Below are 18175 nucleotides of genomic sequence, written 5' to 3'. Positions count from 1 at the left end.
TACTAATGTTCTAGCTATATAGTCCACCCATCTGACTGAGTGGACATTGGCCATTATCAAGCGGTCACACACACAGGATTAATGTACAATGCTGAAGGTGTGAAGGGCTCGATATCCTGAGGATGTTTATTAATGCAGACACTATTATAATAGAACAGAGTGGGTCAAAAGATGTCAAACTGAAAAGAGATCTTGGGGTACATGTTCACAGCTCCTTGAAAGTGGAGTCACAGGTGGACAGAGTGGTGAAGAAGGCATTCGGCATGCTTGGTTTCATCGGTCAGAACATTGAATACAGGAGTTGGAATGTCTTGTTGAAGTTGTACAAGACATTGGTAAAGCCACACTTGGAATACTGTGTGCAATTCTGGTCACACTATTATAGAAAGGATATTATTAAACTAGAAAGAGTGCAGAAAAGATTTACTAGGGTGCTACCGGGACTTGATGGATTGAGTTATAAGGAGAGGCTGGATAGACTGGGACTTTTTTCTCTGGAATGTAGGAGGCTGAGGGGTGATCTTATAGAGGTCTATAAAATAATGAGGGGCACAGATCAGCTAGATAGTCAATACCTTTTCCCAAAGGTAGGGGAGTCTAAAACTAGAGGGCATAGGTTTAAGGTGAAAGGGGAGAGATACAAAAGTGTGCAGAGGGGCAATTTTTTCACACAGAGGGTGGTGAGTGTCTGGAACAAGCTGCCATGGGTAGTAGTAGAGGCGGGTACAATTTTGTCTTTTAAAAAGCATTTAGATAGTTACATGGGTAAGATGGGTATAGAGGGATATGGGCCAAATGCGGGCAATTGGGATTAGTTTAGGGGTTTTTAAAAAAAGGACGGCATGGACAAGTTGGGCCGAAGGGCCTGTTTCCATGCTGTAACCCCCTATGATTCAATGAATTCGGAGTCTCAGAAGGTAAGTTACAAAATTCTGTCAGATGTAAAACATTATGAAATATGATTGGAAAATTTTGATATCCTGGAAGATGAGTTAACATAAAGAAGATGGCACAGTGGTTAGCACTGCTGCCTCACAACGCCAAAGACCCAGGTTTGATTCCCGGCTTGGGTCACTGTATGTGTGGAGTTTGCACGTTCTCCCCGTGTCTGTGTGGGTTTCCTCCAGGTGCTCTGGTTTCCTCCCACAGTCTAAAGATGTGCTGCTTAGGTGGATTGGCCATGCTAAATTGATCCTTAGTGTCAGGGCATTAGCAGGGTAAATATGAGGGGTTACGGGAATAGGGACTGGGTGGGATTGTGGTCGGTGCAGACTTGATGGGCCGAATGGCCTCTTTCTGCACTGTAAGATTGTATAAGATATGAAGAGGAAGACAAGGTAGCAGCTTGATACAGTTGGATAGATTCAGAATTATCAAATAGGAGAAATAAGAGCCTGTGATAATGTCTAATTTGACAGTAAAGTGACAACACAATGTATTTTTCAACAAAGTCTCAAGTTATTAAAATGAATTCATCCAAATACCTGTAATTTTCTTAATTTCAGGAAATGCAGGCTATCAGAATGGATAATTGTGCAGTATTTGCACAGCTCTGTAACATCTCTCCAGAAACATTGAGGGTTGTTGAATATTAATTATTCTTGATTTATAACTGTAATATTCTCCTGTCTGTTGCTCCTGAATCTTTCCATCAGCACAGTCAAAATTATTACACTTCACCGAGGGAACAGTTTATATGTTTTACAATTGCATTCGATTCCATTCTCAAAATGGACTTAGAAACAAAGAAACTAGAAGCAGGAGTAGACCATTCGGCTGATCATCGAATTCAATATCCTGATCCCCCTTCTCCCCATATTCCTCGATCCCTCTAACCCCCAAGAGCTATATCTAATTTCTTCTTGAAATCAGACAACATTTTGGCCTCAACTACATTCTGTGGTAGTGAATTCCACAAATTTACCACCCTCTGAGTGAAGAAATTTCTCCTCACCTCAGTTCTAAAAGATTTACCCCTTATCCTCAAACTATGACCTCTAGTTCTGGACTCCCCCACCACTGGGAGCATTCTTTCTGATTCCACCCTGTCCAATCCTGTTAGAATTTTATAAGTTTCTATGAGATCCCCTCTCACTCTTCTGAACTCCAATGAATATAATCCTGACTGACTTAGTCTCTCCTCATATGATAGACCTGCCATCTCAGGAATCAGCCTGGTAAACCTTTGCTGTACTCCCTCTATAGCAAGGACATCCTTCCTCAGATAAGGACACTAAAACCGCACACAATACTCCAGATGTGGCCTCACCAACACCCTATACAATTGCAGCAAAACATCCCTATCCCTCTATTCAACTCCTCTCACCAACATACCATTTGCCTTTTTTTACTGCCTGCTGTACCTGCACGCTTACTTTCAGCAACTGATGCATCAGGTCTCCAAGGTCCCATTGAGTATCCACCTCTTTTAATCTCATTGCTCTAAATCCTGAGGAATGGGAGGGTTTGTCAAGAGAGTCTGTCTATTGCCAATAATGGAATGTTTCCAGGGATCGAGGTACACAGAATTCTAACATTGGTACATCAGAAAGTGCAGAACAGATGGAAATGTCCATCTAAGCATCCACCCACCCTCAGCGGAAAGAACTGAACTTATTATACCAGGGAGAAAATGAAATTTTTCATTGCAATATTGAAGATCGATTGAAATCATAGAATCACATCATAGAACCCTACAGCCCATTGAGACTGCACCGACAACAATCCCACTCATGCCCTATCCCCGTAATCTCATGTATTTACCCGGCTCATGCCCCTGATACTAAGGGGCAATTTAGCATGGCCAATCAACCTAACCCGCACATCTTTGGATTGTGGGAGGAAACCGGAGCGCCCGGAGGAAACCCATACAGACATGGGTAGAACGTGCAAACTCCACACAGACAGTGACCCAAGGCCAGAATTGAACCCGGGTCCCTGGCACTGTGAGGCAGCAATGCTAACCATTGTGTCACCATGCCATCCTTGAACTCAAAGTAACTCACAACAAGACAGTACCTGTATTTGAATATGAGATAATGTTTGGTAGATATCCATTGTTGTCAAGATACATGGGTATGAATGCTGTGTACTTGCTAATGATATTACACGCCTTGCTGGTGTGAACTGCGCTCAGTTGGTACCTTCTTCCAGAACCTGCAAAATAAAAGGCAAAGCAAAATGCAAGCATTGCTTTTCTGATCGTTTAAGTAAGATCATTGTCGATACATTTTCCATCCACAAGCACTTCCAGTCCCTTGATGCACCATTCGTACAAAAAGGAAACCTAATGACTATTGAGTAAAACATAAATTCTAGGTGCTCCAAGGTCCACTGGGTAAATAATACGTCCATGGCATTTCAAGCATCCAGGTTATAAGTCATCTCAACAGAAAGTGACAGGCCACATGAGTTCATGAAACAAAGTGTACTGGGTCTTTGAGGTTGCATTTTAATTAAACCCAACTGCTAGAGTTGGATGAATTTATCAGGAAAGTGTTGTAATGATGTGGAATAAGCATATGAGTGTTGTCCCCTCCTGCTGGAACGTAAAATAGTTCTGAAAGGGTGACTGGAGACAAAATTCACAATCCACCATAAAAGAATGTCCTCTGATTGGAATCAGTGACCACCTGGATATGAAATTGCACAGACAACAATCCCTCCCAGCCCCTATCCCCATAACCCCACGTATTTACCCTGCTAATGCCCCTGATACTAAGGGGCAATTTAGCATGGTCAGTCAACCTAACCCATGCATCTTTGGAATGTGAGCGGAAACCTGAGCACCCGGAGAAAACCCACGCAGACATGGGGAGAACATGCAAACTCCGCACAGACAGTGGCCCGAAGCCGGAATCGAACCTGGGACCACCTGGATATGAAATTGCACCTTAATTGCATTCGATAAGGTCCCCCATGCAAGGCTTCTCGAGAAAGTGAGAGGGCATGGGATCCAAGGGGCTGTTGCCTTGTGGATCCAGAACTGGCTTGCCTGCAGAAGGCAGAGAGTGGTTGTAGATGGGTCTTTTTCTGAATGGAGGTCGGTCACCAGTGGAGTGCCCCAGGGATCTATTCTGGGACCCTTGCTGTTTGTCATTTTCATAAATGACCTGGATGAGGAAGTGGAGGGATGGGTTGGTAAGTTTGCCGACGACACGAAGGTTGGTGGTGTTGTGGATAGTTTGGAGGGATGTCAGAAGCTGCAGCGTGACATAGATAGGATGCAAGACTGGGCGGAGAAGTGGCAGATGGACTTCAACCCGGATAAATATGTAGTGGTACATTTTGGCAGGTCAAATGGGATGAAGGAGTATAATATCAAGGGTAAGACTCTTAGCAGTGTAGAGGATCAGAAGGACCTTGGGGTCCGGGTACATAGGACTCTTAAATCGGCCTTGCAGGTAGAGGAGGTGGTTAAGAAGGCGTATGGTGTGCTGGCCTTCATCAATTGAGGGATTGAGTTTAGGAGTCGGGAGATAATGATGCAGCTTTATAAGACCCTCGTCAGACCCCACTTGGAGTATTGTGCTCAGTTCTGGTCGCCTCATTACAGGAAGGATGTAGAAATTATTGAAAGGCTGCAGAGAAGATTTACAAGGATGTTGCCTGGATTGGGTGGCATGCCTTATGAGGATAGGTTGAGGGAGCTCGGTCTTTTCTCCTTGGAGAGACGAAGGATGAGAGGTGACCTGATAGAGGTGTACAAGATGTTGAGAGGTATAGATCGAGTGGATTCTCAGAGGCTTTTTCCCAGGGCTGAAATGGCTGCTACGAGAGGACACAGGTTTAAGGTGCTGGGGAGTAGGTGCAGAGGAGATGTCAGGGGTAAGGTTTTCACTCAGAGGGTGGTGGGTGAGTGGAATCGGCTGCCGTCAATGGTAGTGGAGGCAAACTCGATAGGGTCTTTTAAGAGACTTCTGGATGAGTACATGGGACTTAATAGGATTGAGGGTTATAGGTAAGCCTATATATAGGCCTAGGTAGGTCGGGACATGACCGGCGCAACTTGTGGGCCGAAGGGCCTGTTTGTGCTGTAGCTTTTCTATGTTCTATGTTCTACCATTAGGAACAGAGTGACACTGGCAAAAGGATAAGTTGATTGGAGAGAGTTGGCATTATTTTATGAATGAATAGGTGATTTTGAACTTTGAAGAGTGAGTGACTGTAGATGAAGAGGAACAATGCATCATGGATTATATAGATGGGTTTTAGAAGCTCGAAATGAGGCTTTCTCCAGAAAGATGCTTGGAGTGGGAGGCACAAATGTGAAAATTGGCTGGATGAAGAAACAGAAAGAGCACTTTTAGCTCAGAGGGCATTGACAGCAGCTGTTTCCCAGGCCAGAGCAGGTAAATGGAAAAATGCAATGTCTCAGGAAGCCTGACTGGAAAGGAACATCGTTTAATTCCTATCGTGGTGTACACACCAGTCACTGCCTGGGACTACGGTTCAGCAGGGCCAGTGTACCCAAACAGGTGCCAGAGTGTAGCAACTAGGGGATTTTCTCAGTATCTTCATTGCAGTGTTAATGTAAATCTACTTGTGACTAATAATTAAACTTTAAACTTTTAAAAGGCTCAGGTAATGAGTTCCAGCTGGGCAGGCCACTGCCTGTTACCAGGGAAACACATTCTCAACCAGCCCCACAGAGAGGTCAATGAGTGATTTCACATGGGCCTCGTGATCCCTCCCCCCCCCCCCCCCCCCCCCGCACCCCCCCCCCCTCCCCCCCCCCCCCCGCCCATGCCTCTTCCCCCTCCACCTTGTCTCCCCCTCCTCCTGGGGTCTGCCAGTGGCAGAAGGTTCCAGAAGACCGGCTAGTGGGGTCAGTCTTGCTGAGCCACTCTAACAGGCTCCAATGAGGGGGATGGGATTGTGGGGCTACCACAGGACACCTGATCAGAAGGCCCCCCCCCCCTCCCCCCCCAACTCCTTGGAGATTGACAGCGTTTACAGGGCGTCCTCCCCATTTGGCATTAGGTCTCTCTGCCACTGGTTGAATACCAGTGGTGGGACGAGGCCTTTAGTGGACATTACTTTGTCACTTAAGGGTCCCAATTGGCCTCCAGGTGGCAAGGCCACCCTCATTAACCCCCACCTATGACTTAACTGGGAGGAGTCAGGAAGCTTGTGCACTCCTCTCACCCACTCAAGCTCCCAGCCTGTGCCCACTGGTGAGGGCAGGCGGGGGTTAAATTCAGCCCTCTGTCACAGTTTATACTCTCGCTATCATTGCCATGTGTCCCCCGGCACTCACTTCAATATCTCCATCCCCATCAATTCTCACCATGTTCGATTTCACATTCTTTTTCAGCCATTTGTTCAAAATCTCGAATGATGGACCTTGCTGCCAAATGATGAATTGTTTCATTCCATAAATCCTGCTGCTCAGCATCACAATTTGTATCGTGGTGAAGAAAAGATTGAAGATCAAATGCAACTTCCCACTGGAAAACTTCACCACAAACTAGGCCGGAAATCATTGCTCTGCAGTCAGACGTGGAGGCGGGACTGAGGCTCAGAGACAGGTCTGGGAACTCAAAGGCTGATTCAACCTCCAGCGTTGAGGATAGATGGTGAGACTGTCCTGTAAAAACAGTCAAAATCATATCAAACGTTAGGTATTCAATACAAAGATATCAGATATATGTTTATATCCAAGACATAATGACCTGATAAAACATCAAATTCCTGATAAGACCCCAACAAGGTGAGATGAAGATAGAAGAAAGTTAAAGCAATAAACTTTAGGAAAGATAGAATGAAAAGGACAGTGTTTACACATGCATTTTATTTTTTATTTTAAAATGATATAAATATTTGCTTTGTGAATTGATCGCTGCCAGGACTTTACATGTTGCATTTATGTAGCATTTCACAGAGGCTCCAGAATCATTGTACAAAGAGAACCGACACTAACATGAGGAACAGGGAAGGGAATGGAGAGAGCAGGACTGGGGAAAGCTGCAGAGGGCAGGGAGACATGGAGAGGTGAATAGAGAATTTCGAATGAAGAGAACTCATTGAACAGGCAGCCCCTGTGATGAGATGGAGGGAGTGACTGGAAGAATGTGGCTGGATCAGGCATGGAAAGATTTGAAATTCTGTAGGCTGGGATAGGGGAGCAATGGGCGTTGAAGAGGATGCGTCAAATGGGAATTTAAGATGAATGCAATGCAGCATCTTTGAATTGAGAGAGAGTTAATAATTGGAAGGTCAGCTTGTCAGGTGTCAGATATCAAATTCTGATGTGGAGTTTGACAAGCTCCCTGATGTGGAGCTTGTGCAGAAAAATATAGGAACAAAAGAACTAGGAGCAGGAGTAGGACATCTGGCCCCTCGAGCCTGCTCCGCCATTCAATAAGATCATGGCTGATCTTTTCGTGGACTCAGCTCCACTTACCGTCTGCTCACCATAACCATTAATTTCTTTACTGTTCAAAAATCTATCTATCTTTGCCTTAAAAACATTCAATGAGGTAGCCTCAACTGCTTCACTGGGCAGGGAATTCCACAGATTCACCACGCTTTGGGTGAAGAAGTTCCTCCTCAACTCAGTCCTGAATCTGCTCCCCCTTATTTTGAGGTTCTGCTCCCTAGTTCTAGTTTCACCTGCCAGTAGAAACAACCTCCTTTCTTCTATCTTATCTATTTCCTTCATAATTTTACATGTTTCTATAAGATCCCCCCCCTCTTTCTTCTAAATTCCAATGAGTATAGTCCCAGTCTACTCAGCCTCTCCTCATAAGCCAACCCTCTCAACTCTGGAATCAACCTAGTGAATCTCCTCTGCCCCCCCCCCCCCCCCCCTCGAGTGCCAGTATATCCTTTCTCAAGTAAGGAGATCAAAACTGTACACAGTACTCCAGGTGTGGCCTCACCAGCGCCTTATACAGCTGCAACATAACCTCGCTGTTTTTAAACTCCATCCCTCCAGCAATGAAGGACAAAATTCCATTTGCCTTCTTAATGACCTGCTGCACCTGCAAACCAACTCCTTAAGATTCCTGCACAAGGACACCCAGGTCCCTCTGCACAGCAGCATGCTGCAATTTTTTAACCATTTAAATAATAGCCTATTTTGCTGTTATTCCTACCAAAATGGATGATCAACATTGTACTTCATCTGCCAGACCCTTGCCCACTTATCCCTTTGCAAATGTTCCGTGTCCTCTGCACACTTTGCTCTATCACTCATCTTAGTGTCATCTGTGAACTTGACACACTACACTTGGTCCCCAACTCCAAATCATCTATGTAAATCGTAAACAATTGCGGTCCCAACACTGATCCCTGAGGCACACCACTAGTCACTGATCGCCAACCAGGAAAACACCCATTTACCCCCACTCTTTGCTTTCTGTTTGTTAACTAATCCTTTATGCATGCTAATACATTACCCCTAACACCGTGCACCTTTATCTTACGCAGCAGCCTTTGGTGCGGCACCTTGTCAAATGCCGTCTGGAAATCCAGATACACCACATCCACAGGTTCCCCATTGTCCACTGCACATGTAATGTTCTCAAAGAATTCCACCAAATTAGTCAAACATGACCTGCCCTGCATGAACCCATGCTGCGTCTTCCCAATGGGACAATTTATATCCAGATGTCTCGCTATTTCTTCCTTGATGATAGATTCAAGCATTTTCCCTACTACAGAAGTTAAGCTAACCGGCCTATAGTTACCCGCCTTTTGTCTACCTCTTTTTTTAAACAGTGGCGTCACATTTGCTGTTTTCCAATCTGCGGGAACGACCAGCGAATTTTGGTAAATTACCACTAGTGCATTTGTTATTTCTCCCGCCATCTCTTTTTGTCCCTGGGATGCATTCCATCAGGACCAGGAGACTTGTCTACCTTTAGCCCCATTAACTTGCCCAACACTACCTCTTTCGTGATAATGACAGTTTCTAGGTTCTCACCTGCCATAGCCTTCCTGTCACCAATTTTTGGCATGTTATTTGTGTTTTCCACTGTGAAGACCGACACAAAATACCTGTTCAATGCCTCAGCCATTTTCTCATTTCCAGTTATTAAATCCCCTTCTCATCCTCTAAAGGACAAATGTTTACTTTAGCCACTCTTTTTCGTTTTATATATTTGTAGAAATTTTTGCTATCTGCTTTTATATTCTGAGCTAGCTTACTCTCATAATCCATCTTACCTTTCTTTATAACTGTTGTCGTGGCTTTCTGCTGATCTTTAAAGATTTCCCAATCCTCTCGGTTCCCACTAGCCTTTGCCACTTTGTATGCATTTTCATTCAATTTGATACTCTCTTTTATTTCCTCAGATATCCATGGCGGATTATCTCTTTTTCTACAGTCCTTCCTTATCACGGGTATATACGTTTGCTGAGCACTGTGAAAAATCACTTTGAAAGTCCTCCACTGTTCCTCAATTGTCAAGGGTTGAGGCACCTCTGTTCCTGAATTTAGGATCCCCCTACCTGCCTCAGAGAGTCATAGAGTCAGAGGTTTACAGCATGGAAACAGGCCCTTTGGCCCAACTTGTCCAGGCCGCCCTTTTTTTTAAAAACCCCTAAGCTAATCCCAATTGCCGACATTTGGCCCATATCCCTCTTATACCCATCGTACCCATGTAACTATTTAAGTGCTTTTTAAAAGATAAAATTGTACCCGCCTCTACTACTGCCTCTGGCAGCTTGTTCCAGACACTCACCACCCTCTTTGTGAAAAAACTGCCCCTCTGGACACTTTTGTATCTCTCCCCTCTCACCTTAAACCTATGCCCTCTAGTTTTAGACTCCCCTACCTTTGGGAAAAGATATTGATTATCTACCTTGTCTATGCCCCTCATTATTTTATAGACCTCTATAAGGTCACCCCTCAGCCTCCTACGCTCCAGAGAGAAAAGTCCCAGTCTATTCATCCTCTCCTTATAACTCAATCCATCAAGTCCCGGTAGCATCCTAGTAAATCTTTTCTGCACTCTTTCTAGTTTAATAATATCCTTTCTATAATAGGGTGACAAGAATTGCACACAGTATTCCAAGTGTGGCCTTACCAATGTCTTGTACAACTTCAACAAGACATCCCAACTCCTGTATTCAATGTTCTGACCAATGAAAACAAGCATGCCGAATGCCTTCTTCACCACTCTGTCCACCTGTGACTCCACTATCAAGGAGCTATGAACATGTACCCCTAGATCTCTTTGTTCTGTAACTCTCCCCAATGCCCTACCACTGAGTAAGTCCTGCCCTGGTTCAATCTACCAAAATGCATCACCCCGCATTTGTCTGAATTAAACTCCATCTGCCATTCATCAACCCACTGGCCCAATTGATCAAGATCTCATTGCAATTGGAGATAATTTTCTTCACTGTCCACTATGCCACCAATCTTGGTGTCATCTAAAAACTTACTAACCATGCCCCCTATATTCTCATCCAAATCATTAATATAAATGACAAATAACAGTGGGCCCAACACTGATCCCTAAGGCACACCGCTAGTCACGGGCCTCCAGTTTGAAAAACAACTCTACAACCACCCTCTGGCTTCTGTCAAGAAGCCAATTTTGCATCCAATTAGATACCTCACCCTGGATCCCGTGAGATTTAACTTTATGCAACAACCTATCATGCGGTACCTTGTCAAAGGCCTTGCTAAGGTCCATGTAGACAATGTCAACTGCACTGCCCTCATCTACCTTCTTGGTTACCCCTTCAAAAAACTCAATTAAATTTGTGAGACATGATTTTCCACTCACAAAGCCATGCTGACTGTCCCTAATCAGTCCTTGCATCTCTAGATGCCTGTAGATCCTGTCTCTCAAAATACCTTCCAACAATTTACCCACCACAGATGTGAGGCTCACTGGCCTGTAGTTCCTCACTTTCAGTCACACCCTGCTGTCCCTAAACACTGGTCGAATTAGAGGTACTTAATCTACCAGGAAATGAGTTCTTTAGAAATGTAAGAAAGTAGTTTTAATAACAAAGCAGATGGTGAGAGTGGGGTGGCCGGGAGGGGGGTGTGGGGGGTGGAGAGTGGGGGCGGGGGGGAGAGTGGGGGGTGGGGAGAGTGGGGGGAGGGGAGAATGGGGGGGGGAGAGTGGGGGGAGGGGAGAGTGGGGAGGGGAAGTGGGGGATGGGGAGAGTGGGGGGGAGAGTCGGGGTGGGGGGGCGAGAGTGTGGTGTGGGGGGGGGCGGGTAGCGGGAGGTGATTCTAAGCTTGGGATTAAAAAGATGCCGATGTTTTGCCACTTTCTCATTCAGCTCAAGGTGTGAATGGTTTCAAAAGCGGATTTCCTGATATTCAAGCAGTAGGAGTTTGGATTATCAGGCAGGCAATTTGAAAATGTGGCAGAGACGTTTAAATCTCTGGAGGAGGGAACAAGATGGAGCCGGGAACTGTCAGCAACATTTACATAGAAAACACAGGTTACTTCTCTGTTTCCGGATAATCCCAGCCCAGTATTGTGTGGTTAGTGAAGGGAAAGGGCTGAAGAGGGATCTCAGGGTACATCAGAAGTCACCATGGTAACAACAGTGAATGTTGAATCTAGAGAAAGCTGCAGAGAAGAAACCTTGAAGGTTTCTGCGTGAAAGCTGTCAGATTGGTCACAATGGAACCAGGGTGGCATGGTAGCACAGTAGTTAGCACTGCTGCTTCACAGCTCCAGCGACCTGGGTTCGATTCCCGGCTTGGGTCACTCTCTGTGTGAAAGCTGTCAGATTGGTCACAACGGAACGAGGAAGCTATGTTCACAATTACACAAGCCTTGCGGGTGGGAACTGGATAAAAATCATGTTGAAGGAACTCAAATAAAGAATAGCAAGGCAGGTGAGCCCAGTAGAAAGAGAAAAGTCATTTCAAATAGGCTGATAGTTGGATAAAGTGGAGAGATCTAAGGTAGGTTCTTCAGCATAGGACTCATCTGCTTCCAAGGAGATTTGGACAATTTAGGCAAAACATTCACATTTCTTTTGAAAAAACTGAACAGGGTGTTCTACATTTTGGGCTTTGAAATATCTTTACCTTTAATAAGGATTAAACAGTAACAAATTACATTTATAGAGAGGAGCTCTTGCCAATAGTAACCATATTAACTCATTCCATTCTGGTATAGCATTGATGAAGTAAGGCCCTACCTAACATCCCAACTATAGCTGCCAAATATGTAACCAATAACACAGACGTCTATAATTGAATTAATTAGATTGATCAATTGCTTAATTTGCAACACTTTAATCGGCTGTGAGCTGGCTCCCGATTCAAAGAGAATATTGGGTATAAAGGAATCAACACATAATTCTCAAAATCTTCACTTTCTCAGATTGTGAGAAATATCTTCTGCAACAACCATTTAGAAAGATGCGGATTAATCCGGGATAGTCAGCATGGATTCGTGAAGGGCAAGTCGCGCCTCACAAATTTGATTGAATTTTTTGAGGAGGTAACTAAGTGTGTTGATGAAGGTAGGGCAGTTGATGTCATATACATGGATTTTAGTAAGGCGTTTGATAAGTTCCCCCATGGTCGGCTTATGATGAAAGTAAGGAGGTGTGGGATAGAGGGAAAGTTGGCTGATTGGATAGGTAACTGGCTATCTGATCGAAGACAGAGGGTGGTGGTGGATGGAAAATTTTCGGACTGGAGGCAGGTTGCTAGCGGAGTGCCACAGGGATCAGTGCTTGGTCCTCTGCTCTTTGTGATTTTTATTAATGACTTAGAGGAGGGGGCTGAAGGGTGGATCAGTAAATTTGCTGATGACACCAAGATTGGTGGAGTAGTGGATGAGGTGGAGGGCTGTTGTAGGCTGCAAAGAGACATAGATAGGATGCAAAGCTGAGCTGAAAAATGGCAGATGGAATTTAACCCTGATAAATGTGAGGTGATTCATTTTGGTAGGACTAATTTAAATGTGGATTACAGGATCAAAGGTAGGGTTCTGAAGACTGTGGAGGAACAGAGAGATCTTGGGGTCCATATCCACAGATCTCTAAAGGTTGCCACTCAAGTGGATAGAGCTGTGAAGAAGGCCTATAGTGTGTTAGCTTTTATTAACAGGGGGTTGGAGTTTAAGAGCCGTGGGGTTATGCTGCAACTGTACAGGACCTTGGTGAGACCACATTTGGAATATTGTGTGCAGTTCTGGTCACCTCACTAAAAGAAGGATGTGGAAGTGCTGGAAAGAGTGCAGAGGAGATTTACCAGGATGCTGCCTGGTTTGGAGGGTAGGTCTTATGAGGAAAGCTTGAGGGAGCTAGGGCTGTTCTCTCTGGAGCGGAGGAGGCTGAGGGGAGACTTAATAGAGGTTTATAAAATGATGAAGGGGATAGATCGAGTGAACGTTCAAAGACTATTTCCTCGGGTGGATGGAGCTATTACAAGGGGGCATAACTACAGGGTTCATGGTGGGAGATATAGGAAGGATATCAGAGGTAGGTTCTTTACGCAGAGAGTGGTTGGGGTGTGGAATGGACTGCCTGCAGTGATAGTGGAGTCAGACACTTTAGGAACATTTAAGCGGTTATTGGATAGGCACATGGAGCACACCAGGATGATAGGGAGTGGGATAGCTTGATCTTGGTTTCAGATAAAGCTCGGCACAACATCGTGGGCCGAAGGGCCTGTTCTGTGCTGTACTGCTCTATGTTCTAACTGCTCCAGAAACCACCAACAGTAACCAATTCTAATGTTTTGTGAGTTCTTACCAGCAAGAAGGAATTCAATAAGTAACCACCACCAGCAGAACTGTACAAAAAAATTTGCAGCCAAATTAATAATTCTCCCAAAAATGTTCTAAGTATCGAATTCGTGGGAAAACTGTAGTAATTCACTCTGTTTTTTCAGTGGGAGTTCAGACTCGAATCTCCCAAACTCTGCACTGCAGAGACCACAGTGTGAATGTCATTAGATTTCAGGGGCGGGGCCTATTCCCTCCCAGGAGGCTGAAATCAGCGGAACTCTGCACATGCGCAATGGCCCCGAACTATCAGCCTCCCCGTATGTTGGCCAGCTCGATCGCTGGCCAGCCCAGGATCCCCGCACTGCTGCCCCCCCAACACCCCCACGTCCTGATCGTGGCCACCACGATCATTCTCGGGCCAGCCTCGACCTCTCTCCATCCCGGGCCGTCCCAATCTCCAGCAACCCCCCCCCCCCCCCCCCCCCGCCCCCCACTCTCCCCCCCTCCAAACAGTGCCAATCTCCCCCCACTCCCTGTAGGCAGACCCTCCTGCAGACTCCACCACCCCCCCCCCACAATTGACTACCGCCCCTCAGCCCACCCCAGTCGCTGGCATCCCTCTTGCTCCCATCAATTCCAAGCCAGAGTGGCAGCGGGACACCCCCGCCTCCCCACTGATCACCACCTAGGTGTAAAAGTAACAGGGTTGTTGTGATGGGAGATTTTAACTTCCCCTATTGGGGAATGAGCCCGGACAGGTGGTCGATATTTCAGTGGGGGAGCAGTTCAGGAACAGTGACCACAATTTAGTAAGCTTTAAGACACTGATGGATAAAGATAAGTGCAGTCCTCAAGTTAAGGTTCTAAATTGGGGGAGGCTAATTACAACAATATTAGGCAGGAACTGAAGAATGTAGATTGGGGGCAGATGTTTGAGGGCAAATCAACATCAGGCCTGTAAGGATGAAGGATAAGTATGGCAAGTTTTGGGAACCTTGGATAACGAGAGATATTGTGAGCCGAGTCAAAGAGAAAAAGGAAGCATTTGTCAAAGCGAGGAGGCTGGGAACACACGAAGCAAGTGTGGAATACAAGGAAAGTAGAAAGAAACTTAAGCAAAGAGTAAGGAAAGTTAAAAGGGGTCACGACAAAATCTTGGCCAACAGGATTAAGGAAAATCCCAAGGCTTTTTATACATATATAAAGAGCAAGACGGTAGCCAAGGAGAGGGTTGGCCCACTCAAGGACAAGGGAGGGAATCTATGCATGGAGCCAGAGAAAATGGGCAAGGTATCACATGAGTACTTTGCGTCAGTATTCACCAAAGAGAAGGACTTGGTGGATGATGAGTCTGGGAAAGGATGTGTAGATAGTTTGAGTCATGTTGAGATCAAAAAGGGGGAGGTATTGGGGTTCTTGAAAAACATTAAGGTAGACAAGTCCCCAGAGCCTGATGGGATATACATCAGAATACTGAGAGAGGCAAGGGAGGAAATTGCTGGGGCCTTGAGAGAAATCTTTGTATCCTCACTGGCCACCCCATAAGAAGTCTCACAACACCAGGTTAAAGTCCAACAGGTTTATTTGGTAGCACAAGCCACTATCTTTTGGAGCACTGTTCCTTCATCAGGTAAGTGGGAGTTCTGTTCAGAGGGCATATAAAGACACAAACTCAATTTACAAAATAATGGTTGGAATGCGAGTCTGTACAGGTAATCAAGTCTGAAAAGTACAGACAATGTGAGTGGAGAGAGGGTTAAGCACAGGTTAAAGAGATGTGTATTGTCTCCAGTCAGGACAGTTAGTGAGATTTTGCAAGCCCAGGCAAGTCATGGGGGTTACAGATAGTGTTACATGAACCCAAGATCCCGGTTGAGGCCGTACTCATGCGGAACTTGGCTATCAGTCTCTGCTCAGGGGAGGTCCCAGAAGATTGGAGAATAACCAATGTTGTTCCTTTGTTTCGAACATAGAACATAGAACATTACAGCGCAGTACAGGCCCTTCGGCCCTCGATGTTGCGCCGACCAGTGAAACCAATCTAAAGCCCCTCTAATCTACACTGTTCCAATATCATCCATATGTTTATCCAATAACCATTTGAATGTTCTTAATGAAGAAGGGTTTAAGAAGGGTAGCAAGAATAATTCAGGTAAGTACAGGCCGGTGCGCCTTACATCAGTGATAGGGAAATTATTGGAGAGGATTCTTCGAGACAGGATTTATTCCCACTTGGAAATAAGTGAATGTATTAGTGCGAGGCAACATGGTTTTGTGAAGGGGAGGTTATGTCTCACTAACTTGATCGAGTTTTTCGAGGAAGTGACGAAGGTGATTGATGAGGGTAGGGCAGTGGATGTTGTCTACATGGACTTCAGTAAGGCCTTTGACAAGGTCCATCAAAGAACAAAGAACAAAGAACAGTACAGCACAGGAAACAGGCCCTTCGGCCCTCCAAGCCTGTGCCGCTCCTTGGTCCAACTAGACCAATCGTTTGTATCCCTCCATTCCCAGGCTGCTCATGTGACTATCCAGGTAAGTCTTAAACGATGTCAGCGTGCCTGCCTCCACCAACCTACTTGGCAGCGCATTCCAGGCCCCCACCACCCTCTGTGTAAAAAACGTCCCTCTGATGTCTGAGTTATACTTCGCCCCTCTCAGCTTGAGCCCATGACCCCTCGTGATCGTCACCTCCGACCTGGGAAAAAGCTTCCCACTGTTCACCCTATCTATACCCTTCATAATCTTGTATACCTCTATTAGATCTCCCCTCATTCTCCGTCTTTCCAAGGAGAACAACCCCAGTCTACCCAATCTCTCCTCATAGCTAAGACCCTCCATACCAGGCAACATCCTGGTAAACCTTCTCTGCACTCTCTCCAATGCCTCCACGTCCTTCTGGTAGTGCGGCGACCAGAACTGGACGCAGTACTCCAAATGTGGCCTAACCAGCGTTCTATACAGCTGCATCATGGCAGACTGGTGCAAAAGGTGAAGTCGCATGGGATCAGAGGTGAGCTGGCAAGGTGGATACAAAACTGGCTCGGTCAAAGAAGACAGAGAGTAGCAATGGAAGGGTGTGTTTCTGAATGGAGGGCTGTGACAAGTGGTGTTCCTCAGGGATCAGTGCTGGGACCTTTGCTGTTTGTAATATAGATGAATGATTTGGAGGAAAATGTAACTGGATTGATTAGTAAGTTTGCGGACGACACAAAGATTGGTGGATTTGCGGATAGCGATGAGGACCATCAGAGGATACAGCAGGATATAGAACAGTTGGAAACTTGGGCGGAGAGGTGGCAGATGGAGTTTAATCTGGACAAACGTGAGGTAATGCATTTTGGAAGGTCTAATACAGATAGGAAATATACAGTAAGTGGCAGAACCCTTAAGAGTATTGATAGGCAAAGGGATCTGTGTGTACAGGTACACAGGTCACTGAAAGTGGCAATGCAGGTGAAGAAGGTAGTCAGGAAGGCATACGGCATGCTTGCCTTCATCGGCCGGGGCATTGAGTTTAAAAATTGGCAAGTCATGTTGCAGCTTTATAGAACCTTAGTTAGGCCGCACTTGGAATATAGTGTTCAATTCTGGTCGCCACACTACCAGAAGGACGTGGAGGCTTTGGAGAGTGTACAGAAAAGATTTACCAGGATGTTGCCTGGTATGGAGGGCATCAGCTATGAGGAGAGGTTGGAGAAACTTGGTTTGTTCTCACTGGAACGACGGAGGTTGAGGGGTGACCTGATAGAAGTCTACAAGATTATGAGAGGCATGGAAAGAGTGGATAGTCAGAAGCTTTTTCCCAAGGTGGAAGAGTCAATTACTAGGGGGCATAGGTTTAAGGTGCGAGGGGCAAAGTTTAAAGGAGATGTATGAGGCAAATCTTTTACACAGAGAGTAGTGGGTGCCTGGAACTCGTTGCTGGGGGAGATAGTGGAAGCAGATACCTTAGTGACTTTTAAGGGGCGTCTTGACAAGTACATGAATAGATGGGAATAGATGGATATGATCCCCACCAACTTAGCACCACTTCAGCAACTGTTAAAAAAACACCAGAGATGGAAATGGCTAGAAGAATAAAAGGAAACCTTCCTAAAATTTAAACAATAAAGCAATAAAGGATGTTGCCTGGTATGGAGGGGCTTAGTTATGAGGAGAGATTGGGTAAACTGGAGTTGTTCTCACTGGAAAGACGGAGGATGAGGGGAGACCTAATAGAGGTGTATAAAATTATGAAAGGCATAGATAGGGTGAACGGTGGGAAGCTTTTTCCCAGGTCGGTGGTGACGTTCACGAGGGGTCATAGGTTCAAGGTGAGGGGGGGGAGGTTTAACACGGATATCAGAAGGACGTATTTTACCCAGAGGGTGGTGGGGGCCTGGAATGCGCTGCCAGGCAAGGTGGTGGAGGCGGGCACACTGGGAACGTTTAAGACTTATCTAGATAGCCACATGAACGGAGTGGGAATGGAGGGTTACAAAAGAATGGTCTAGTTTGGACCAGGG

General features: G+C 45.6%; 1 protein-coding gene across 1 annotated transcript in view; it reads right to left on the bottom strand.

Annotated features, from left to right (window-relative positions):
* vwa5b1 (von Willebrand factor A domain containing 5B1) overlaps nucleotides 1–18175 on the bottom strand; it is a 264352-nt gene that overhangs the window by 57520 nt on the left and 188657 nt on the right. Inside the window, exons 15-17 of the mRNA XM_078239726.1 lie at nucleotides 6290–6589; nucleotides 3019–3156; nucleotides 2376–2449 (exon numbers count right to left, since the gene is read on the bottom strand). Coding sequence (XP_078095852.1) covers nucleotides 2376–2449; nucleotides 3019–3156; nucleotides 6290–6589 — 512 coding nt within the window. The remainder of the gene's footprint in view (nucleotides 1–2375; nucleotides 2450–3018; nucleotides 3157–6289; nucleotides 6590–18175) is intronic.

The sequence above is a fragment of the Mustelus asterias genome, chromosome 22, assembly GCF_964213995.1.
Source record: "Mustelus asterias chromosome 22, sMusAst1.hap1.1, whole genome shotgun sequence".
NCBI lineage: Eukaryota > Metazoa > Chordata > Chondrichthyes > Carcharhiniformes > Triakidae > Mustelus > Mustelus asterias.
Note: the sequence above shows the minus strand (reverse complement) of the source record. Positions and strands in the feature narration are given on the sequence as shown.